This window comes from Apteryx rowi, unplaced genomic scaffold, assembly GCF_003343035.1.
Source record: "Apteryx rowi isolate R43461 unplaced genomic scaffold, aptRow1 scaffold_173, whole genome shotgun sequence".
NCBI lineage: Eukaryota > Metazoa > Chordata > Aves > Apterygiformes > Apterygidae > Apteryx > Apteryx rowi.
The window spans coordinates 461665-487180 of record NW_020448008.1 but is presented as its reverse complement, the minus strand read 5'-3'; the positions used below and the strand labels follow the sequence as shown (position 1 = coordinate 487180).

General features: G+C 42.9%; 1 protein-coding gene across 1 annotated transcript in view; it reads left to right on the top strand.

Moving 5' to 3' along the window:
- SMOC1 (SPARC related modular calcium binding 1) overlaps positions 1-25516 on the top strand; it is a 133557-nt gene that overhangs the window by 88882 nt on the left and 19159 nt on the right. Inside the window, exons 8-10 of the mRNA XM_026060989.1 lie at positions 3246-3326; positions 21767-21959; positions 22862-22944. Coding sequence (XP_025916774.1) covers positions 3246-3326; positions 21767-21959; positions 22862-22944 — 357 coding nt within the window. The remainder of the gene's footprint in view (positions 1-3245; positions 3327-21766; positions 21960-22861; positions 22945-25516) is intronic.

Below are 25516 nucleotides of genomic sequence, written 5' to 3'. Positions count from 1 at the left end.
AACGTACTAATAAAATGCAGGAGTTAGCTAATCTGGTTAATACGGCCCATTCAGAAGCTCCTTCTAGGAGACGCAACATTTTGGTCATTCAAACAGAACTGGGTAAAGTTCTTGAGAAATACTATAGTGAGCAGGTGTTTTGTGGCCCATCTGGTGACGGGGAGAGTCTAAAAAAATCTTGTCCTCTCTTCTATGAAAAACACTGTCAATCTCAAAATTTGGCATTAAAGTATAGATGAAACCAAATCTGATAAAGGGATTTGGACTGTATGATGAAAGACTGCCTCTTACCATGAGTCTTGCAGTATATTATGCAAAACTTTATCTCCTAGACTTCTAGAGAGAACGACTAATTCAAAGGCCTCCTCTTCTATTAGCAGTGTCCCTTATGGGACTTGGGAGAAGAGAATGTGAGGCTGACAGGCAGGGTAATCAAGCTATACGTTGATGAATAATCTCTGATATGTTAGTCAGTCACTCTGTAGTTTTGTCATCCCAGTTAGTAAAACAGGGCTAACTAGATTTCAGTAGGTATGGTAGAAGTAAGCATAAGAAAATCTATTTGGGATCAGACCAAAGATTTGTGTAACCCACTACCATTGGAGCATCCTGTCTGTCTCCAATAGATACTCAAGACAGGTACATCAGAAATAGTGTAAGAAGTGTTTAGATGAGAAGAGAAGGCTTATGGGGGGAGGCGTAATAGCAGCCTTCCAATACCTACAAGGACGTTATTAAGGCGGTTGAGCCAGGCTCTTCACAGTAGTGCATGGTGGGAGGACAAGAAATAACAGGCATAAATTGAAATGAGCGGTTTGGACTGGATATAAGGAAAAATTTCTTCACCATGAAGACAGTCAAGCAGTGGAACAGGCTGCCCAGAGAGGTGGTGCTACCTCTTTCCTTTTCGACTGGACTGGATAAAGCCATGAGCAGCTTCGTCTGATCTCATAGCTGACCCTGCCTTGAGCAGAAGGTGGGACTAGATGACCTCAGGGGGCCATCCTGAATAATCCTTTGATCCTTGCTGAGCAAGCATGTCATACTTCACTAGAATACTCTCCCAGCTTCTTGGGTAGGTCTTCAGGAGGAATGGCTTGTACTTGCTGTCTGACTCAAATGTCAGATGACAAAAGGGCAAGACAGTTATCCATTCGCCTGTCAGGTCTGGACTATTCACAGATGTTTGAAGGAGTTAATGTCCCAATCCCATTCAGTTTCAGTGGGTCTGAGGTATCTATCTGAAAATTTGTATATTCAAAGTCAGGCAACTAGGATGGAGCTGATAGTAAGAGGAATGGATAATAAATTTTTTTCATGCTTTGTTTCTGGATGCCTCACTTGAGTACAAGGGACTGACTTTTTTCAAAGGGTATTTAATGAGTGTGTGGTACCTGTTGGAGCTCAGCATCCCTAAGACTAAGACTCATCTTTCTCGTGTTTTCACTGACACTAGAGGATAACCAAAATCCAAATTTTGGAAAGGCATTCCCCTCCCATTCCCCACCCTCCTCCCTGAGGGCATAACAGAGCAGTGCCAGAGCCAGAAATAATGTAGATCAGATAACCTAAACTCTCCTGTCAAAGGCTTAAATCATAAAGCAGCCATTTCTTTAAGAATTATTTCCTTTTATTACAGTGCAGATCTCAATGTTTATAGTGATTCTCATCTTAGGGTAAAATTCTCCCCTAAAGAAGAGTGTTTTATTAATGGTCCTTTCTATGGTTTTAAATAATTAGGAAAAAAAAATCAGTTTTATCCCCTGCTGCAGTTCTAGGCTCTGTTTTCTTTGGATCCATGCTTTATTTTGTTTCAATGTGCAAGTCATACTCATTTCCTAAGGCCATAGCTTCTTTAAACAGCTCTTTTTGGTAAACTTCACCTCTTTATGCACTGGGAATCTGTTCTTTCCACAGATCTGCTGTTCAGAGGAGCAATTAATCTAGATTGCTTCTCTGTATTCCAGCAAATGTCCAGGTTAACTGGATGGAAAATACTTTTTTATGGTAGATCTCAAAGGGTTAGTTCTTTCCCCCCAAAAGGCACAAAGTATATAGGTTTATGTATATGTATTTGTGGGAGCAAGTCATGACTGAGTGATGATAAAATAGTGCGGTGAAACCTACAGATAAGACAATCGTCATTAAGCAACCTTTTACTACTGCTGGTATATCAATGTTAAACTGACATTTGCTTATGACATTAAAAAATGTCCTCAGTGTGGTTACAATAATGGCCAACATCAATGTAGCTGAAAACATTTAGAAGGGGAAAAAATCCCATTTAGTTTTGCTTTGTGCATTTAAAATATAATGTATAGTCAGTGTCTCTTGTGGTCAGCCAGCTTCCGTCTTGCTGAGCACATCCAATAAGTGTCAACAAGGGAGCAGAAAAACTCTTGTAAAAACTTCCTAGAGGAATGTCTGAAGACGAACTCTAGGTTCTAGTATTTAAAATGTGCTTCTGGAAATGGAATTTTTTAGTTTAAAAATATCCATGTTCACAGTGTCCCGTTAGGACTTGGCCCGGTTTCTATTCAAATGCTAATGTTGTGTCATTTCCTTAAGGAGTTGCTTAAGACAGGTTCTGCTGTGTTTTGAAGTTGATTGTAACACTTCAGAGTAGGAGCTTTAAGCACTTCTTTCACAAATTTATGTTTGGATGTGTTGGTTGTAGTGCATTAGACAGGCTTTTCTAACCACAATTTGTTTCTTTAACAGGTTTCCTTTTAAGCGTTTCCAACAATATCCTCATTTCTCTGCCTATTTATTTTGGGTTTTGTTGTTGTTTGTTTTAGGAAACTGACAAAGCTGTGGTCAGCTCCTCTTGGGCTGTTAAGGCAATATTTAAGGTCTGAATTGACTTTTTTTATCTAGATTTCATGTGTCCTTTGGTGGAAATCATTATATACTGTAGCATACAACATAATCCTTGAGTTCAAGTCTTGAGGAGAAAGGCTTGAAAATTTAGCAAGGAAATGGAAGGATGGGAGGAGAATAAAAATGTTCTGCCAATAGAGAGGTACTCTTTGGAAAGGAAGATGATGAGATAACCTTGTGACAGGTTGACAAAGTGGCTTATAAGAGATGGAAGGCCTCACTGGGGGGTGAGCAGTGGTATCTACAAAGACAATGCATCAGTTAATGCACGATTGTGGCAAACATGCCTTGTCCTCACAAGTAGCAGCCACATCTATTCACTAGATGCTTTAGTTTCTCTAAGGCACTTKTTTTTTGTCTTTCAGAAATCACAGCACCCACCCTTTGGATTAAGCACTTGGTCATCAAAGATTCCAAACTGAACAGTTCCAGTATAAGGAATTCAGGTAATGCTCCTTTTAGAAGAGGAAAAAAAAAAAAAAATTTTTTTTTTGATTACACTGTGGTCATTCACTGTCTGTTCTTGTTTCATTCTTTCTTCATTGTAGCTATCATGCTTCTTTTACAGTTTTGCAGAGCTTGAGATGCAGGCCATAGAACAATTTCAGCTGGTATCCTTTGTGCCCAGAACGTCACAGTAGATGCGTAAGGAGCAGGATTTCTGTCTCCCCAAACCAGAACCGGGGAAGCTTTATATTCACTTGATGCTTCATCTTTATTCTGTCTGCTGTTCAGCTGTCTTTTATGGACATGCAAACTGATGCCCTTCTGAGAATAACTTTAGTGCACTGCATTTGGCTCTGAGAGCTGGGCTGTGGTCTTGGTCTAAACAGATGAGCAAATGTAGAGAGGGGCTTCTTTTCTAGCAATTACAAGGTTCTTTGGTGCGGGGGATATTTTTGATACAGAAAAGACTGGATTATTTCACAAGAGAAAGTACTTATTTCTGGACCTAGTTGAACATTGAGAATTGAATTCTTGTGGGTAATAGAATGGGCGAGGGAAGACCCAAGCATAGAAAAGCTCATAAACATGAGTGGGGGGAAAAAAAGGGAGCAGCAAGATGTGAAGTTAGGATGTAAAACTTGAGATTGGAGACAAGGGTGAAATTATGTGGGGCCATTGAAATCACAAGAAACTGGAAGGATCTGAAGACAAAAGAGAGGAATTCTAGATAAGGATGTTTTCCATCTTCTGTATTTTGACTATAGTGGAAGAAAGCAAGAAAGGAAAAGGGATGTTAGAAAGGAGGAAATTGCCTGAAGATACCGTGGGTTTACTTTAAGGTTTGAACATGAGCTGCTGCTGTCACACATATTTTATGAAGCAATATATGCCTGGAATAACTGACTGTTATCACAGCCAGGTAAACTGTGATGGCATAAAGTACCTGGTCTTATTCCTGGATTAGCCAGAGAGCATTCATGGCATTCAGCAATTCTCTTAACCTCCCTGTGCCCCTTTCCCACTGCAGGGTAAAGTCAATGCTAGGTTAAGTGAGATTGCTGTCATGCTGCAAGGTAGAGAAGAGCTCTAAATTGGAGGAGATACGTCATTGCCCAGACCCCCATCTCTAGCCACTGCCTATGGTGCTTTGCCTCATGACTGTTTTTGCAGCAGGGTTGTCTGTGTAGGAACTGTCAGTGGGGATCATCCAGAAGTTTCAGATGATCTAGGAGTATCAGCATTCTTCATTAGCAGCCTTTTTCATGCTGAGCAAATGCAACTTGTGTTTTGTGAGCTGCAGGGGCAAGCGGTTTATTCACAGTACAATTGAAGGTGAGAGTTTCATATTAAAATCCTGTAATTTTGGCCCTGCCTGCCTTGGAGACCAACTTTCCTTCTTATGCAGTAAACTAGGTAGCTGCAATGGAAATAAGAGTTCCCAGATCTGGATTCTAGAAGGCTACGAAGAGACTTGAGAGTGGGAGGRTCTTTGACTTAAGAGCCTGTCTCCCAGCCTGGCAGAGCCAAGGTAGGGTGACTTTCWTGCTCTAAAGGCAACTTATTTGTTCAAGCCTTTCATCAGGAAGCCGCCTCATGTGAGCAGGAGTTCTGTTTGTGGAAGACTTCCTTTTGTGAGTTTACTTTTGTCCACTTTTTTTCAATTAGTTACGATGTCTTTTCTGTTAATGAAACAAGACAAACCCAAAGAAGTGAGTGGTCTTCTGGAAAATTCAAGAGTTCCATAAGAGATGGTTTCTACAGCAAGCTAAAATGAGCTGTTTGCTTCAGCTGACTCAGCATTACTGATTGCCCTGATAGACACTTATTTGCTGTAGTACCTGATTAAGAGACTACGTTGCTGATTTTAGGCGCAAATTTTCATATTGCGCCATACAAATATGCAGCTCCCTCTGCTTCTTACAATGAATTATTGATATCAAGAAATTCTGCCTCATCAAAATGGGGGTGTGAGGTGTGGGCTATTTTAGTCTATTTCTTTTAACCAGCTAAGCCTAGTCCCCTTGTTAGTACCTTCCATTCCAGGCCCTTCTTACATATGTTAAAAGACAATGTAGGGTAGATGGGATTGAGCAACCAAGAGCTTGGGAGAAGAATTATCATTTAGTATGAGATTTTTCAAATGTCTGAAAGTCTGAAGTGCCTCTGTGTTTTGGTTGAAGATGATGAAACAGCTGTCATGAGAGGGGCATGCAAAATTAGGGAATGGTTTTAATTGCTTTGGCCCTTAGCAGTTTGAAATCTTAAGGCTTAGCATGTTTCTGATTTTTTGTTTGGTTTTGGATTTTTGGTTTTGGCATTCACTCAGCTCTATTGCTTCTCTGAGCTTGCAGCTACAATCTTGAAGCAGATACAACTTCCTATCTTCTTGCAGCAATTTAATGGTATCGCTGAAATTAGAGGTGAGAAAAGACCTCTTAGGTCATCTAATCTAGTGCCTCAGGGCTAATGAATGTTTGTTTCCTACAAAGTACAGTTATTTTCTAGTGTAGCTTAGATGCCTTGGGCAATAAAGATTTCACTCCTTCCCACAGGAAGCTGTTCTGCTCTCTGATTGAAGTCATTCTTAGGATGTTTTTTGGTAATATTCAGTCTAACTCTTTTTTTATTCTGTTCTTTTTCATTATCCCTGTGTTCTGTCTCCTTGTATTCTTGAAAGCCTGCCCTATTCCTCGGAGTTTGTATTTTTGAGACACTTAACACTGATCTCTCTCCTCCCTGTGATAGTTATATAGACCTATCCTTTGCAGTAAGTAGAAGTCCAGTAGATACTACTGTCAGAGGATGTATGTGCTACTCTGTAATCTGCACTGCCATTAGACATCTTGGAAAGCCAGCACCATCACTGTATCAACATGTATGGAGGAGAATGTAAGAACTGCTATAACAGATGAGACAAATAGGCTCTGTAATTTCCTGTCATCCTCTATCTGGCTAATGTGCTTCAGTGGAAGCTTCTAGAATAACCTTAGAGTAAGTTATCCCATAACCATCCATTACAGGGAGATTTTTTTTAGCTGCCTTTAGAGCTTGTGGTGTGTCATTGAGTATTCTCTGAAGAAAAAGGAGCAAGGAAAAGGAGCTGAGAAGCTGGGAATGCTCACTTCAAACCTTTAACTCTCCCAAAGAAGAGCAAACAAAGTCACAGTGCCTCCAAGGTGGTTAATGACCCTTTACAACAAGGGTTCAAGCCTTCTCCTGTGTCTGGGTGTTTTATCTGTTAATAGCCAGCCCTTGTTTGGCAATGTATCTGAAGGGAGTAGGGAAGTCAAAGGAAGATTTGAAGAATTAGTTGCATCTTTTTAGGTAGTAGACTGATGGATATGGCCCCTACTCACTAACTGGGAGACCAAAGCTGAAAATGATCTCAGTCAAAATTTCCTATATGCCATCAGAGTGAACCAACCTGCAGATGGGATATTTTCATGGGGGCTCTGCAGTGCTCACCTATGTTGCTTACGCAATCTATATCTCACAACAGCTGCATTTGAATTTTGTGTCCCGTCTTCCAGTCAGCATTGACAAGCAGTAAGGAGGTTATTCTGAAACAGTCCTCTCTTGTGGAGCATTTACATTTTGCCTGGCATATGTAAATATTAATTAAGCTAGGGATCAGGAAAATCAGAATGACTATCCTGGTGATTAGAGCTCTTGGCTGAGAATCCATATGCCTCCAGCCATTTTGTCAGTGATTCTTTATATGCCGAGTAAAACAACATTGCTAGGAGGAATTGCTAGTGCTGTTATGCTAGTCCACCTTGTAGAATGATGATTAGATCACTTTACTGGTGGGGTGAAATGCAGGTTCAAATCCTCTCAGGCAAAGGCAGGAATCAAACATGTAAATATGCTATAACATCTGGACTGTTGGGTAGCAGAAGAGTTGATATTTTTCTACACTTACAAAGTAGGCTGTTTGCTTTTTTGTGGATCTTACAAGAGCCCAAAAGTCAACATTTCTTTTCATGACAAGTGAAAGACCTAGATCAAAACAAAATACTTTGTTTTTTATGGCTAGATGACAAAAACATTAGATGATGTTGGTTTGCTTTGAATTGATTTCCACCTTCCCTAAACACACACAAACACCCCAAACTAAGCCTGCTGTTTAGCGCTGCCCTCTGAAATGTGTCACTTCTTTTTAATGCTACCAAAGCAGGAAGACATATAGAAGTGACCTTTGCAATGGCCATTCTCTAATCGGCATGGTTGGGAATTCTCTTTTCATACTGTGTGTACTCCTTCAGCCTCCTCCTTTCCTACCTCTTCGCCACAATGCATTGCAGCCTGGAACAGTCCAAGTCACTATTCTTCTACAGTTCCTACTGTAGGGAAACACTTGATAATGCATCCTGCTTCCAAGAAAATAAATCTAACGGCTGCCTGTTTGGGAGTGCCCATCTGCATTGAGGAATCCGTGGTTGTTCCTCACTTCCGGATTTGGGCTATCTCCAAATCCGTTTGTGCTACTAAGTGATTTGGTTTTGTTTAGTAAGAGATTCCAGTCTGTATCCAGCTTTCCCTGACAAACTTTAAGAAAACCAAGAGTGATGTAATGAGCTCGTGCATGCAAAAATAAACGGCTCTAGAGAAACCAGCAGTAGCAGCCTCAAGTAAATATTTTGCAGTCACTGGGGTTTTGAACATGACGTTATTTAAAAGGAAGAATGAGTAATATATTAAGGTTAGCAGCTGAAGACAAGTTTGTGTGTGCCTGGTTTAAAAAAAAAAAAAAAAAAGTAGCTGTTTATTTCAAAATCCTGCATTTGAATGAGGACCAGCTCTATGTGGGCTATTCTGTTCAGCTCTGATACCTAAAGATCATATACGCATCTCATGTGAAAGCTTTCTGGTGACAGAACTTTCTGCTGTCTGAAGCTCCTATTGTACAGAGCTGTAAATGAGCTTTGAAAATGGGAATGGTGGTATTCACATTTCTGTAATTTAATTCATTTGGGGCTGAAACTTTAAGGCTTCTCAAAGAGAGAAACAGCTTGAAAACTGCACATAAGTATATATTTCTTTAAGAGAGTGGAAGCATCCCCATACTGCCCCTAAGGGAATCTGTGTAGTGTGAGGTGCAGCATGACATTGCAGTTTGTCTCCAAAGATCCTCACAGTGAGGCAGGATGTGATTATATCAAGGGTACTGCCAGGACCTGGATTCTCTGGTTTGTCTCTTTTCCTGTTTTCCTTATGGAGATAAGTTTTCCTCCCCCACACCATGTTAAAAAAAAAAGGGGGGGGGGTGAGAAAACTAGTATGGCACCCTAAAGTAGCTTTATATTTTTAGTACTCATCTAGGAAGTGATGCCATTTTGCTGCATGCCTGCCTTAAAGATCAGAGACAGTGATTACTCATAGTAGGAATATACGCAAGATGTGTTGCCTTAGCCATGATGAGTCTTTGTAGAGTCCCAGACTTCAACAAGAAGTATACTTTTGAGCCACCTACTTTGAGAGTCAGTGTGGTACCTCCTGAGTAAGGTTGTCAGGTGATGCCAGCCAATGTATAACAGAACAGGGCCTGTTGATTTCCCCTTAAAGAAGACAATGGCAGCATTGGTGGGATACATCAAAAATAGTCAAGGTTAGACAAAAGTTTGTTTTGGTTATTAGGAATATCAGTTGTTTTTTTTKGGGGGGGGTGGGGAGAGAGGCACATATTTTTTGTGAGGATGGGGTCTTTTTTGGCAGTAATGACTAGCCCCAAGGAGCTTGGAGACTCATACTGTTTTCTAGGATGGTGAGGCACCGCTCCCATTCATGTTGAATGTAGTGTTATTTGGAGTTGGAACAAATTCCCTTGTGCCTTGGAAACCTGGAAGACTGCAGAGAGCAGGGAACCTGTGGTAGACTCAGATGAGGTTCTCAGAAAGCAAAGTACCATTTTGAATGGGGGCCATTTCTCACCTGTCTTTATTCCTTCCTGTCTTCTCAGCCTCATTCCTTAGCTATGCTATCCTACTCATAGGACACACCACTGCCCACCTCACTATTTAGACATGAGACCATGGGTTCCTGCTTCTCCTGCTACTTTTCTCCTGCTTTCTGCTGCTACTAGACTGGTTACATTAGTTCCAAATTTTGTGGCTGTCTCCCTGTGCCAACTGTATTAATTTTACCATCCAGATAATTATTACGGGATAGTAGGCTCTTCCCCAAAATCTGTGGCTGATTAGTGCAAGTCAGGCCATCAACTGGATGAAATTGGTGGAGGCAAAGTCAATTTCACATTAGCAGGAAAACAGGTTGAGAAGAGGAGGTAGCCGGATGTAAACGTGATTTAGTGACATCTGAATAAGATGATATAGTGACATTGGAAGTGAAGAATTTCGATGTATGGGGGTGACATGCTAATGCTGACTGCAGTCCTGCTTGGTGAACATTTCAGTGTTTCCCTCTCTCTGGGCAGAGTACTAGGAGCAGCGGCTTTTGAACCTCCCTATAGCGCCAGAGGAAAAAGAGAAGTGTCAGTGATGATGTCAAGTACAAGAACTCACAGAAGGGGAAGGGAACCAATGGGTCAGAAAGCTTTTGCCTTTTCTGCTATCCTCTAGTCATGTGTCCTCCTTTGCTCTTGTCCTGCATCTTGAGTCAATGCCTCTCAACATAATGCTCCTCTGACATGTCATAAGTATTGGGGTAAAAACTTATCACTTTATTTTCCCACCTATCAGAGCTATTTAGCTTTTAGACCTTTGTAGTATTGCTCCCACTCCTCTTTGTGAGGCATTATTAGTTTGGGGTTTGAATTCCTTTTAATTTTGGTTCTGGCTTGGTAACAAACGAAGCAATCTCAGGTGAAGCTCCCACTGAGTATGATTTGAAAACTCACTAAGGCCATTTTATTTTCATTGCAAATCTCTGTGCTCTTCCCTGCTGAATTTCTGCTTTCTGGGAAGCCAAATGTGTGGTGAAACTTTTTCACCCTTTCTTTGTCTCTCCCTTCCTTCCTGCTCCATCTGTGGTTCAATCACTCCTTCATCTCTTGACTGGTGCTTGGGAGGACTCTGTCTCTTCCTCCCTCTTGGAAGTTCTGAGATGATGTGATATGTCACGCCCAAGCGTGATTCTCCCACAGTTTCAGTGTGACAGGTGTGGTCAAGAAGGGAGTATGCAGGGGAGAGCAGAAGCAGACATAATAGAAGAGTCTAGGACCAGGACCCTTCCCAGACAGCTGGCAAACAAAGTCATAAATACCTTGCCATTGGGGACTAGTTAATCTGCTCTATGAAAAGGTGCAAAGTGTACAAGTGGGAAAAATAACATCGTATAATAATCAGCATGCAACCGTAGGTGCTAAACCATATGCAGCTAGGCAAATAAATGAAGCTCCCCCTGAGTGCTGTGTGATAAATCATTCCCAAAGAATTCAGTCACTCCCCCCTCATCCCCCAAAGAAAGAAAACAAATTACTCTAGACATGGAGTCATAACTGGTACTCTGCAGCTGCCAGTTAAGGAGAGTGAACGGGGGGTAGTGAGTGGGGGGGCAATAGGCATCAAAGATATAAGGATAGGGGGTATAGGCCTTGCTAGAAGAAACCCCCCTACATTTAAGGTTAAAACCAAAACCACTGAGGATTTGGAGGGGGAAAAGGAAAGGAAATAGGCTCCAGCACCAGACACTTCTTGAGCCTATAGGGACAAAGGGAAAGTGGAGAGGTTAAATTTTTGGAGTTTGTTTTGCTTTTAGCAGAGGCTGGTTCATATTGAAAGGGTTACATTGATTTGCTGAAGTAATTCCTTAGCAGTGACGTGCTCCTCACTGTATATAACAGCAGCATTCAGCACAGTTTCTATGTGGATCTGCACTTCAGACATCCATTTGAGCAAATGCTGATGCCAGTAGATAGACAACATGTCAGGTGTTGACTCACCTTTCTGCCTCTCTTGGAATGTTTCTGTCAACTTTAAGAGAAAGATTATAGTATTTCTAAGGTGCCACAAATAAGGAGAAGCTGTTTAAATGTAATGGCCAGACCTGTGCTCCTAGATTCCCCCTGAAAAAGGATGGACCTGGATGCCTGTCCTGAAACCAAAAGCCCCCAATGGGRTTTGCGATTACAGAACTGAGAATGTAAGTGAATTGTGAGGAAACAACTGAATAAAAAAAATGGATTGAGTGGTACACAAACCAGGGTATCTACAAGAGCATCTGCTGCCCCCAGTGTTGTTCAAGCAGGCCATAGATGTGGCCTGGTAGAGCACAAGGCTATGAAGGAGCAGAGCTACATTCTAGAACTACTGAAAACTACCCTTCCCATGAAAGCTTCCTCCTCCTTGTACTAGGCTTAAGGTGAAGAAGAGGGTCTACACTTTTGTGGGCCTTCGAGATGGAGTGAGTAGATGAAAAGAAGGGAAACATGAAAGACCTACAGGAATATCAGTAGGGCTTGTGGAGGAGCAGCATGGGACATTGGAGGTAAATGTCTGCTGTGGTCTCCTTGCTTTCAAACAATCTTACGTCAACAGACCTAAGAGTTGCGTTGTAAGATTCTTATGCATATTTCTGTATGGGGGCCCATGAGTAAAAAACCTGCCATCCTCCTGTTCCTTTTCTCTTTGTGGTCCTCTTTTTTCAGTATTTTGTCAGACCACAAAGATGAGAAATGGTCTATGGGGAACAGCAAATACATGCAGATGTTTTGTGGTACAGTTCAGAGGTGGCTTAATTCTTGTTTTTCAGACTACTGAAGTGTCATGGAAGTAGCCGGAAAAATCTCTTGGGAGAATGTCCCAAGGGTTGCCTCTGGACAGTCAGAAATCAAGGTCGGGCAGAGAACCTTCAGAGCCAGGCAGAGAGGAGTATGCTTTTAAAAAGCAAGGCAGCCCTTGGTCTCCTGGAGCACATGAGGGAGATGTGTTGAATGGGCTGCTAGTCACACTGGGTGAACGGGGTGGCATCTCTTCATTTTCACCAGCTACAATGCAGGGGGTCTCTGGTCCTTTTGGGATTATCTGTCTCACACCTCACCTTAGGCTCACTGAACTGGTTCCTGTGATGATCTCAGGCACTGATAGCACAAAGCTGCAGCTTCTCTCTAGATCTGCCCCACCCCCTGCTACAGCTGATGCATGGTGTCCCAGAACTGGAGGGACTGTTGCCTATATAAGGCTGCAATTCAGAGAAAACCTACTCAGAAGGACACTAACCTCAGCTATAGTGCCACCCTGTAGTCCTTCCCTTGCCTTTTGACCTCTTGTGGAAAAGGGCTGTCTCCATCTCATGACACTGATGCAGAGGGAGCAGTTTCTCTGTCATGTGGTCAGTGTCTGAATCTCATACATTATGTCATGGAACTTCTAAGGCCTGAGCAGTTTGCCCAGAGAGACCCTGGCTCAAGCTAAGTGTCCAGGAGTTAGTGCTAGCGGTCCTGTCAGAGGCAATTCCCTCTGCCTCCTCGTAAAGTGCTAAATACTACAGGAAAAAGCTGATCTGTCATTACATGAAAAGACTCATCACATTACCAACTTGTCTCTGACCCCTGCTATTACTCACCAGCAGTAGCATCAAACAGGAATGTTACTGTAGTTGGCTAGACCAGTCTGAAATATTTTTCTTACCTGCCTGTGTCAGTTTTCAAAAGTTTTCTATTTGGTGTCCTGTAATTATACCCTTACAATACTGTAAAAATAGTATGCTCCTATATTGCAGCCAGCAGAGGCAGGCAGGTTCTCCAACAATTGCCACAGCAGTTGTTCCAAGTACTATTAAAAACAGGTGTGGGAATGAAAAATAGTTTCCCAATAATGTTAAGGCTCCAGTGGAAACACCTATGGCTTCTCATTTTATTGAATTGCATTCCTTAGTGTGGAAAGAGTGCAGTCTGAAAGGAGTATAGGGAAAATGAATGAATGGGTTCAAAGACAGGTGGCTTATCTCAAAGCTAGGTATGCCACAAGCTAACACTGCTTAGAAACTATGTGGAATGGAAAAGAGTTGAAGAAGAAAAAGAACAGACTCTGCATAGCTTCCTCTCAAAATGACAAGGACAATGTCTAAGGTTGAAGGTATTTCTACTGCTGAGGAACTGTCCTGGTGTAGAGAGCTGAACAGGGTTGCATTTTGGAGCAAAACTTTCTCTGTTTAGAATGTGGAGACTGTTGTCATTGTGAAGGTACTGCTCAGCTACAGCTGTCATACAGTATGTGGAAACCAGAGTCATTAGGAAGATCAGATCCCCCAATCTGAAAACTTAAACCGGATCAAATCCCTTGACGATTTTAAGCTATATTTGCAGAGAGGTTGCCTCAGTCATCTAGGATCTGCTGCAGCTTATCAGTCTGTGTGAGGAGACTCGAAAAGACCTGAAGAAGTCTCATAGTTTCTTCCTCCCCACTTTAAGTCAGGGTCATATCCAGCTAGCAGCAGCTCTCATGTGTAACCTGTTCCTAATGCTGTGACAGGGATTCCACTGCCTCTTCTAATGAGTGAACAGTTAATCACCAGGGCTTTTTGTATCAAACCTAAATCTCCATTCTCCAAGTAAGCTGACTGCTACTTGAACTACCCTTGGGGAAGAACAAGAATGATCTATGAGCATCTTTTTTTCATATAACAGCTCTTATGTCTCAGAAGACTGAATGTCATCCCTAGACTAAACAAATGGAATTCTTTCAGCCTTTTCTCATAGATCAAATTTCCTAGACCTCTGCATGTTCCCTTTGCTCTCTTCTGCACTCTTGCCAAATGGTCCACCTCTCCATCAAAGTGCAGTGCCCAGAGAGGGACACAGGGTTGATTTAAAGGCTCATCACTGGCTAGTGCCTGTTTCTTATGTGTGATGCCCCTGCCAGTACATTCCACAACTAGATTTACCTGTCTTGGGTCTTGTTTGTTTGCGACAACATGACTTTGTAGACCTTTTTGTGGTCTACCTAAACTCCTGACCATTTTTTTCCAAGTGTTGCAGTCTCGCCAGTAATTTCCTCTCTATGCATTGGATTTCTCTTTGCTGGTTGTTATGCTTTGTACTTAAACTTATGAGTTGTGATCATACTGGTTTCAAACCATCTATCAACAACACTTTAAAATCTTTCCTGGATTTCAGTGGCTGTAAATTGCATGCTGTGTTCCACTAGCAAAATTGGTCATTTAATAGAATTTAATACAAGACTCATCTAATGATCCCCTTCAGTAGTTGAAGAACTGTTTCACTTGACAACTTTTGAGACCTAGTCTCTTGGATCATGTTTTTCCTAACCTGTGATAGAGGCAGCTATCTGATAGTAATTGTATGTAGTCCACGTTTCCCTAGGTTTCTTATGAGAATGACACATGTGTCATTGTGCTCTAAGGAACCAGAATTTAATCAGAGCTCTGTCTAATGCATTATATGGTCAAGCAAATATTTGCGCTATCTTTTGCCAGAATGATGTACTGAAACCATACAAATAATACCTCCTTCTTTCTGGCATCCTTCAGCTAGTCTAGCCAGAGCTCTAGGAGGGCTGCAAGACCAAGGACTGTGTGACTGACTGCTTAAGAGATGGGATGGTAGAAAGAGTCACAGCCCTGTCTGAAAGACGGTACAGAATTGCAGGGACATGTAGCTGTCAACCAGCAGGTTTCAAGATGTGCAGGAGTGGACATTTATTCCTGTGTGGTTTGGAAACTGTGTGGAGCAGACCCCTTCCCTAGTTGGGCAGCACCTAGTGCCCTTAGGTTCTGCATTGTTGAGCCCATGGATTGTGCATCAAAAGGTAGCCTCTACCTTCAGGAAGTCTGTTGCGATCTCTGGAACAGTACTTCACTCCTTCAGCCATTCCTCCCTATTTCAAGCTAGAGGCCAGGTATTGGCTTCTAATAGCTTTATGCTATAGGGAGTACAGTGCAGCCTTATCACTCCAAGCAGAAGAAAAAAGGCAGGGGAGGGATGTGTTCATGGATAGTTTAAGTGTAATGAGCCACTTGGAACATAGCAGTTTTAAAATTATAAGCCACCTGTTAAAACTTTGCATTGTACTTGTTCAGCACTGGAACATGTAGTAACCTCTGTTTCCTCTGTAGCCTATCCTTGAGAAATGAAATTGAGTGAGTACCAAGGTAAAGCAAGGACTGCTCAATTGGTACAGTGTGGGAGCACCTGTAAGGTTTGTTTTTCTCTTTACCTTTCATTAGCCAGAATACCCTGCAAGGACCACAGTCCCAGACAGAACAGGGTGGAGCGGGTAGCAGTACTGATGACTAACGGAGGTGTGGAGAGATTTATGCTATCCCCATGAGCCATATTTGCTCAGCTGTTATTGTGCTCCTAGTAAACACAGAAGGGGTTGTTTCTCTTCCTCCACCCACATCCCTGCTCTGGGGACAGGCAGCTAGTGCCTACTCACTGCATTGCTTTGGTAGTCCTGCCAGCCCTTGTGAATGTGCATACCCTAGACTTTTCAAATTCTCTTTTCCCCTTTGAAGTGGAAGGGATGCAGGTTTGGGCTGCTGCTATAGCCTGTACTGAGCTTTCTCTTTGGAATGAGGCTCGTTCCTTCTGCCCGCAGCTTTTGTAAGCTCCATACCTGAATTGAGGCACCTGTCCTTCTAGGGTGGGGCTGAGTCCCATTCACTTTACAGCTCCTTTATGCACTGGTGTATGTAGTATGCTAAAATAACAAGTTCAAGGTTCCTCTTCTCTGCCAGAGCAGTATAAAGAGAGGCCAAATACAAACAAGAGATCAACTCCATTGAATTAAGCTTCCCCGGGAGACAGAAAAACATTTCCTCTCAGTGAGAGGAAAACTGAGGCACAAAGACACTTAGTCCTCTTTTCTGGGTTGGAACAGGATGTCAATAGGAACTTGGCATTATTTACCCCTGCTACTGCCTTCTGTTCTGTACTGCACTCATTCCTCATGCAGGGGAGAGCTGCATATKTTTGGGGTTTTGGGGGTTTTTTGTTTTTTTTTTGAAATGGTGTTTTGAAGTCAGGTCCCTGTTGCAGCACTAACAATGGAGGCTGGTCAAGAATCTTGGAGTAAAAGACCTTTTTCTCCCCTTCTGAAGAATGCTTGTTCATTAAAACTGAAGCTTTTTGTGGGAACTCTATGGGAAAAGTTTCTGGTCAAAAGAAGATAGGGAGGGAGGGAAAGAGAAGCAAATCTGCCCTGCTCTGGAACTGTAGCTCTGGGGTTAGGCTGTTCACATCAGTTCACTGGGAAGCAGGAAGAAGCATGGAGAGAGGTTATACCGTCTATTTTGCCTGATTTGGAAGAACTACTCCTGTCTTCCAAGGTCGCAGGGATCTCTCCAAGGTGATTGTTTTAGGTGGTATCATAGTCAGTCTCCCTCTACCTTTTTTTTTCCTTCTCTTTTTTTAAACAAGAAAAAAAAAATGGGTGCAAAAGACCGATATTTAAAAATGATCTGCTGGGTTGGACAGGAAATCTTCCTTCTGTCCCACCTTAGTCATCCACAACATCCTTGCAGCCGCAATGACTGGTGTTTCATCCTTTGGCTCTAATAGCAAAGCAAGTTGTTATGTGACAGGAGGGAAGTGGGGGGAGGTTGCCTAGTCTCCAGAGCAGAGCTTTGGCTGCGTCTAGCCCTGCAAACTGAGCATGAGAGCTTTGGTTAGAAGCAGTTAGACATTCTCTCTTCTCAACTTTCTAAGGTAAACAAACACCTCATCTCTTTAATAACCATCTAGTTTATTAGACAGTCAGATGAGTCCCTTACCTCGTCTGTCATTTTTATTTCTAGTGTGAAGGCACTAGATGTATGTTTGAATGTGTGTACTTACAGAACCAGGAATAAGAGACCTTTTTATGAATGTGATGATGTATTTCTCAGAAGGCCATTACTAGGGGAAAGTTGTTTCATAAATAAAGCGCAACTGTGGATGTCCTAGTCCTGTTTTACTGCAATAGTTCATGGCTTCAGAGACACTACTCTTAAAAATGTTTTAAGGAGCGTTAGAAACAGTCAAGGGTGAAAAATAACAGATAGTTAGCATTTTAGAGCTGAACAGTTAAGGTAAAATGGATATTTTTGCCAGTGATTCTGTCCTTTTGTGTGTGCATACATTCCCTATCTTTTCTCACTGTCATTGGATTTGTTGTAATTTAGATTTCCTGTCTCCCGAAGATTTCACTCCCCAGCAACAGAAGGCTGGCAGTGTTACTCAGCTTTTTGCTGATGGCTGTCATAAGTCACCAGAGAGATGTCAGAAAATAGCAGAATGTGACAGCACCTTAAAAAAAAGAAGTAAAATATTATTGCTGGAACTGGGAAGGCTRTTGTCTGCCATTAACTTGCTGTCTTAAATATTCTTCTTTCTCTCTTAATGTTTAACATAGGGAAGAGAAGAAAGCCTTTTCTCTTTATCTTTCTGTGCCTGTAACCCTCATAAATTCAAACAGGGAATGGGCTTTTAAGTACCCCACACATACAATAGAGAAGATGTACTTCTTTCAAAGATGACAGCTTAATTTCATAGCTGGCACTGAACCTTCTAGTTTGGCTATACACTTTCACTATCTTCCATAAACCTGAGCTTAGCAGCAACAGCAAAATTTCCAGTAAGCAATTTGACTGGAACAGGTTAACTTCAGTGTACTGAGGCTGGGTCAGCATCTGATGGTCCCTTCATTACCAGTGGGACTATCTTTCAGGGCGGCAATGTGTGCAGTGCATGCCAGATCCCACACTGGGGAAGTTGATGGTACAGATTTCCCAGCTGATTTTGCCGACTGTCAGAATATATCCTATCTGTTAATATTGTTTATTTTTAAGGAAATTAAGTGCTGTTAGAGTGATAGTCTGGAGGAAAGAGCCTCTCCAGAGATTAGTGCTAGGTAGTACTCTCTGTCCACTTAGCAGATGGATGTCAATGAAGGAACATTCCACAAAGCTGTTGTCAGAGCCACCATTTAAAGCCAATGTATTTGTTGTTCTGAGCCTCTCTAGCTCAAGGAAGATATGGTAGATCTGGAACAGGTTCAGAGGAGGAACAACTGGGTTAGCTGGGACTCTTCAGCATGTAAGAGATATGAATAGGAATCTGTAAAGCAGTGAGAGGCAGAGGAGGAATGACTGTAAAATGATTGTCCACTGTCTCTTCCTTCAGAAGAACTTGGTTCAGCAAACAGAACTAGCTAGAGCCAGGTTTAGATAAAACCAAAGGATGTGCTGTGTTCTACACACAACATGCAATCGAGCTGCAGAACTGTCTGTGGGAAGTCATAGGCAATGGAAGTTTGTGAGGGGAGATGTGGTAAATTAGTGGAAAGGGGATCTATAGATATTTACTAAATAAGAAGTCTGTGCCTGTCTCTGCAAATTCCTGATCCACAAATGGTTGAGACTGGATGGATACATGGGAGAAACACTGTATATGCTTGTCCTGTTCCTCTGGTGTTCTCTAAGCACCTGCTTTTGTCCACTGTTAGAAACGAGGCAGAGAGGAGCTGGGCCTTTGGTTTGCTCCGGTGTGGCTGTTCTTGTGTTCTTCAGGATGCGATGGCATGGATGGGGCTTTTATAGTGGCTGCTTCTAGATGCACACTAGAGATGAGAAAAATGTCTACTCTCCCTGCTCTTTTGGCTGCGCTGCTATGATTGCTAATGAAGGGCCACTCGATACTGGTAAAGATGGTGGGTTTTGCATCTATTTGATGTCAGCTGAACAAAAACTGCAAAATTCATGGCATTCAGCCTTTAAACACCCTTCAAATAGGAGTGACTATCAATTAGCTCTGTATTTTGGTAGCAAATCCTTTGACTATTCCATTCCCACACATTTCTGTTAATATGTGCAGAGAAATTCTTGCCATTTTTATGGCACAGTACAAGCATTGTTTAAGTTGTACATTTGTTCTCTATGTAACTTGCATACCTTACTGTATATGAATGTGAAATAAGATACTCATTAAAAGAGAAGTTTTTCTTTCTTTCTTATAAATCACTTTGTCTTCAATAAGAAATGGCATTTTTTTGTTGTCCTAACCCAAAAAGAACTTTGGTATTTTTTTCTAGAAACATTTTTAGTGCTAGTTTTGCAAGACTCAAAGGACTTGAGAAATCGTGGTTTGAATTTGTACGCTCAGGAAGCTTTGGGTATTTAGATAGAAAAATGCATGGAATGTAGTTTTCTTCAGTAGAAGTTTTTTTTTCTTTTGCTTATTACATAAAATGATGGGAGGCAGGGAATTCTGGCTATTATTTTGCTTTATCAAGCTGCATGAATGGTCCTGCTCACCTCATGGCCAAGGTGTAAATTGCTGTCAGGCAGAGCCCTTGAGCAAGCTGGCACCTCGTGATGTAATTGATTTGTTAAGAAGCCTGCGGGCCTCTTGCTGAATGACTTCTCTGTCCACATACAGCTTGGAAACAGTCATAGGGCCTTTATTTAAAGATGTGAAATCTGTCAGCAAAGTGAAGTCAGCTTAAATATCAGCTGAGGCTTGGGCTCCCTTTCAGTTTTTGTTGATTTTATTCCCTCCTGCTCCTTCCTGATCAAGTTTCTCTCTGCTTGAGTCAGACTTGCTGACACTTAGAAGTTCTTATTCTGCTTTTCAGTTGCGTGGATTTGTGTGTGGCAAAGTTCAGGTGCCTTTCACATTCCCAGCCTCAAGAAAAGTCTGAACTACTGAGGAGAGCAGACCTCTGTGGGTCTTTGAAACTCTTTACTTTAGCTCCTGCAGTTCAATTAGAAATCAACAGCAGTGTCTCTGGTACCCAAAGCACTCTGTACTCAGGTGACACTGTGCAGAACAGCTGGAGTTATTTGTGTTAGATCTGCTAGCACCAACCTGAAGAATTCTAGTTATGAAACAAGACCCCTTGTGTTCCCCATATACAGAACAAGAATTACTTCCTGTCCCAAAATTTATCAGCAAAATATAGGCGTAACTGATTGAATACAGACGGGTAGGCAAAATACACAGAAACAGTGGGAGAATGCTGGTGCTTTGCCTGTCCCCTGGGCAGGATGCTTATGTAACGCCATGTCTGCTGGCTGGCCATGGAAACATCTGCAGGTTCGGGATGAACACCTCATTTCGTGCCACAGTGTTGAAGTGTTTTATGTACTGAAAACCTGAGGTGATTCTTGTCTGTGGAAAAGAATTTCAGATGCTGTGGCTTATGAAAAAGAAAGGAGGAGGAAAAAAAAGTGAACTGCAAGGGATAGGAAAGCTGGGGAATGAGAGCCCTTCTGTTCCCACTTCTGGTTTTCATCACTCTCTTAAGAGTAAATTTAGGAGTTATTCTCTTATTTTTTTACCCTAAACTTAGTCTCGTCTTAAATCCTGTGTTCATCTTCTTTGACTGCTTTCTCTCCCACATGCACACTTTTTTTCTGCCTAATATCTTTGGTGGTTTTTGAAGCTGCAATCATCTTCTTGCTCCTCAAAGGACCAGAATATTTGAAGACTTCTAACTGAGAACTTCTGGCTGTTGAATATTAATGTCCTGTGGAGACTGTGCAACTCTTCCCCCTCTAGTGGCTAGTCCATTTTAGAGACAGCAGCCTGGCGCTTCCCTACATGTTACTCTTCTGTGGCCAGTGACAGAAGAAGAGGTTTTAGGGCAGAAGGTGCCAGGCGGACTCTAGAAGCCACTTGGTGGGCTTCTGTTCTTTGGTGCATGTCATCTGCGTGTGCTGTTCTCTGGTTCACAATGTCTTTGGGAAATAACCTTTTCTGTATAATAAGCTACTGAGGGATAGGGTCCTACCTTTGGTCCCTCAGGGTGGATGCTTAAGGAAGCAACACTTGGGTGCCATCTGTTTTCCAAGTGGGCCTGGGGTGGAGTGTGCTGGAGAGGTGATGGCAGTGGCAGGGAGAATAGCATCTCATTCTGTTCCCTGTGGAGGTGTGTGCAGGTGCCCTCTGCACTGGAAAAGGCGGTGTTAAAGGCAGTTGCTCCCTCAGGCTCATGCTGAAGGGACACTACTGAGAGGAAAAAATGGATCAGCCAAGGCGTTTTGGAGAAAGAGATAGGGGGAACAGGGAAGAGTGTTTACCTCCTTCTTTTAACTGGAAAACACAAGTCACAAATGAGGAGCTCTGAGTATATGTAATCATCATCTGGGAAATGCTTATCCCAGGGCTGAAGTAGTAACGAAGTATTGTTAGTCAGTATCTCTGCTCCAGAACCTGGGTTATTGGGGTTTATGGGAACACATGGTCATTTTCTTGCTGGTCCTAGCTTGCTAGGCACCTAGCAGCCAATGTCTGTAATCCATAATTTCGTAGTGTCACAACTGATTGTAGGAGGAAGTTCTCAACCCAGAAGTCCCCCTCAGTCCCTAGGGAGGGATTGGAATACAGGCATACTGATGTTTACTGTGAAGGAAACGGACACAAAGGCCTCCCAGGCCTGCTGGGACAAGGTTAATCCCACAGTCTGCTGAGCAGAGGAAAGTGATCTTGATTTGACTTTTTTTTTCTCTACCCCGCTCCAACCTCCCTACCATCTTCCAGAGAAAGTTCACTCGTGTGACCAGGAAAGACAGAGTGCCCTGGAGGAGGCAAGGCAGAACCCTCGAGAGGGTATCGTCATCCCTGAGTGTGCTCCAGGAGGGCTGTACAAACCAGTACAATGCCACCAGTCAACTGGGTACTGCTGGTGCGTGCTGGTGGACACGGGACGCCCCCTGCCTGGTACTTCTACTCGGTAAGAGCTGTAGACCTTGAATCTGACTGGTAATCTGGAGAGATGCCTGCCAGGAGAAAATGAGATATGAAGAAAATAAAATTGCTACACCAAATGAGTTCCTAGTTCCAGAGCAGTCAGCCTTCACTGTACTACCTTCCCTGGAGCTAGCAATGCCTTACATGATGTATCGTATTGAATGTCCTCTGTGGGAGCTGGTACAGAGTAACTACTGCTTTTGCTTTTTTCTCTGTTAAGTTTTCCAACAGAGCAGCCCTATCTTCTGGCTTGCTTGAGTGGTAGCAGGAACTAGGTCTTTCTTTAAAGTACAGGCCAGGGGCATGAGTGGTGTAAAAGAGAAGTGGCTTTGTTGTATTATCCTCTGCTTTGTATTTCCATGCTGCAGCCACTTGGATCCTGATCGGTACAGGTCTAGAATGCTTCCAGAGTGGGTCTTGGTTGTGTGTGGATAGATTTTAAGGCAAAGATAGATTTGGTCTTTAAGTGCCTCAGTATTTTAAAACTACCTGGGGAATCTTTTTTCTSTTGTTGTTTAGAAACAAGTTTTGGGTCTGGCACATTATAAAGATAGGCCAGCAGGAGCTGTTACCTAAACTCTGCTGGACACAGTGATTCTGCAGAACATGGGCAATTTTGAAAGAAAGCTCTGTGCCCATGAGAGCTGGATGTCTGTGGGCTTCAGCTGGTACTGGACTTCAGAGTATTCTCTCACTCCTCTCTCCACTTCCTCCTGGTGTTGCAAGCTGTCCTTAAGCAGCCTGAGGCTTGAGAAGAGTATTTCTTCTTCATGTTTCTGATCATTTGCTTCCCCCACAGTGAGCAGATGAGATAAACCCTTAGCAACCATCTGATGAAGCTAGAAGTATATCACATGGTTCAACATCTGTTGTTCTCCTTTTCAGCTATGAGACCCCAGTGTGTGAAAGTGATGCCAGATCGAAGAGCACAGAGATTGATGATCCATTCAAGGACAGAGAACTTCCAGGTCAGAGGGGAACGGGAGCCTGTCTCTGCCTTTTCCCTTTATCTCACCTTGGGACTCTTAAGAGGCCAAGAATATTGTTCAGGAGATGGGGGATTTCCCTCAATTGTCTATATTTTACCATGGATTTTATTCTATGTTGTTCTGGATCTCCTCCAGYTTCAGCAGTGTACTGTAAAAATCTGGGAGTGCCCTGGGGACTGGTTTATTGCCTGTGTGCCCTTCTTTGAAAATGTCTGAAATCAGAATTTTCAGGAAAAAAAAAAAATCCCTGGAGATCCCCTGGGGAAGGTATGGGCTCAGCATTGAAAGATCCTCTTCAAAGCCTAGCTGAGGCAGGATCTTTTCCATTTAGCAGTGCTTTAATTTTCAGCAGCTTGATGCGTCCTGAGCAATGAGCGGGGATACAGCTGCCAATTGTCAGTGGACCAACCAGTGCCCTGCCACTGTGGGGCCCAGGCAGGGCAGCAATATCAGTGTGCTAAGGTCCCTTAACTAATGCTGGCAGCTCACTTAGCTGGATCCCTTATTTCCTGCTGGGACCCAGTCTTCCTCCCATTGCTGCTTGTTTCCTATTCTGTCTGTTTCCTGTTCTGCTTTCCCCTCTTTTAACCAAGCAACAAGCCAGAATTTACTGGTTGCATGCCTTGTTTCTGCTAGGAGGAGGTACTGGGCGTAGGTGTCTGCACAGCTTTTAAGAATGCCATCCTACCTGCCTTTGCTCTTATTTTTCCTTCCCTCTGCTTTTCTAAGGAGTAGAGTGAGGGACTCTCAGTGAGGGATCAGCCATTTCTCTCCTGGGTGGGAGTCTGACTGCTTGAAAACAGAAGCTTCAGCAGGTCCCTCTCTGCCATGAGGGAGTGGTAGCAGAGAGTGGGAGCACTGCAGAAAAAACCAGTAGCTCTGGATCCACTTCACTCCCTTCTAGCACCTCTTTCTAGGGATAGCATAAAGTGAATCCTCCCTGAGGAGGTTAGCAAAGTAAATCAGGTTTGTTCCTGATTTGCCTCCTATGTCTCCTAATTCTCCCCTACCAGCTCCTGACYTTGGGCCCCTTAGCTCTCTGGTTAGCAACTCTGCCCTCAGCAGAGCTCTCTTCTATCCAGCTGCTCATTTTCACAAGACTTGTAGGAATTTCCTATCTGCTTTCCTTTCACATTTGAGTGAAATTGGCCAATTGGTTCAAGTATCACTTTGTGGGGGATAGGGGAGGAAACCAGCAGACCAGTTAAATGATTGCATTAAGGCTCATTTCCTTAGGAAATCATGCTAGAATAGAATAACCTTCCTTTCTTCCCCAGCCCCTTCTCCCCTTGCTTTATTGCCTCTCTGTGCACTCCCCCCTGCCTCTCTAGAACTCCTCTTTTAAAAATCCTTTGTTTGGAGCTCTTTCTTTGAAACCCTCTTTCTGATCTCTCTAGAAGACAGAATGGTTTCTTCTTCCTTCTCCCTCACCTTCTGCACTGCAGCTGCAACTGCAAAGGTACAGAAACTACACGAGGTAGAAGAGGGCACATGATACTCTAAGTGGTCTGGTCCCAGCTTCAGGAGAGCTCCTCTCAGCTCAAGCCACTTTTCCATATCTGGGTAGACTTTCAGCTCTATGCTTGACTGCATTGGCTTGCATAATGGTCCTGCCCCAGAATATACTGGTCTATTGAGGGACTAGGATATGGAGGAGGAGAGTTACTGGTCCTGGTTTGTCTCCCTGAGAGGTGTTGTACTCCTTGGTCTCTTGATGRAGATTTGAGGTTTGCTTGATTAGCTGCACTTAGATGTGAAGATTCACTGATGAGCCAGAACTGCAAGGAAGGAGTGAGAGATGATGTTTTCTTTTACTTTTTCTGATCTTCTTTGTTACCAGAACTGAATTTTAAAAAATCCCCTTGAGACTGATCCTTCCATTTGCACTCAACTGTGTGAGGGGGACCTCTTACTTTATCCCTGTTCTGGAGATTTCCCCATTCTTCAGACCCTAAGTGCCGCAGGCAACATGCTCCTTGTCCTGCATGAAGAGACCCTGCAGAGACCAAGGTGGGAGAGACATAAGTACAAATTCCTGCACACCTACACATACCCTCTTCACAAACTGTATCCTGGCTGTTCCCACAAGAGCCAGAAGAAAGAAAGAAAGAAGGAAGAAAAGTGTTGCTTGCACATAGCAAATGGCAAGCTGCTAATTCCTGCAGACGGTGAGATGCTGAGGCCCCAGGGAGATGACTTCTAGCAAATGGTTTTTCAACCTTCTCATTACTGCAACAAAAAGCTCCTTTAAGTGAATGGTCTACTCTGGCTGCCATAGCAGCTTGCCCATTACAATGCTGACATTTTCTGGACCACGTGCCAAACGAGTGCTAAGGGGTGTGCGTGTGTGTAATACACATAATATGGAGACAGACTAGGGACCGTTGGTTGGATATTGCAGAGAACAGAGCCTGTAATACTGCAAAGGAGAGAGTTTTGTCAGAGCAATTTGCAAGCTGCTTTCAGCTGTCAAGGATTGCACTAAGTTTCTGGTGCTCTGTTGTGTGGTGCATGTGCTTCTCTGCTTGTCTAGGAAAGACAGAAAGTGTTG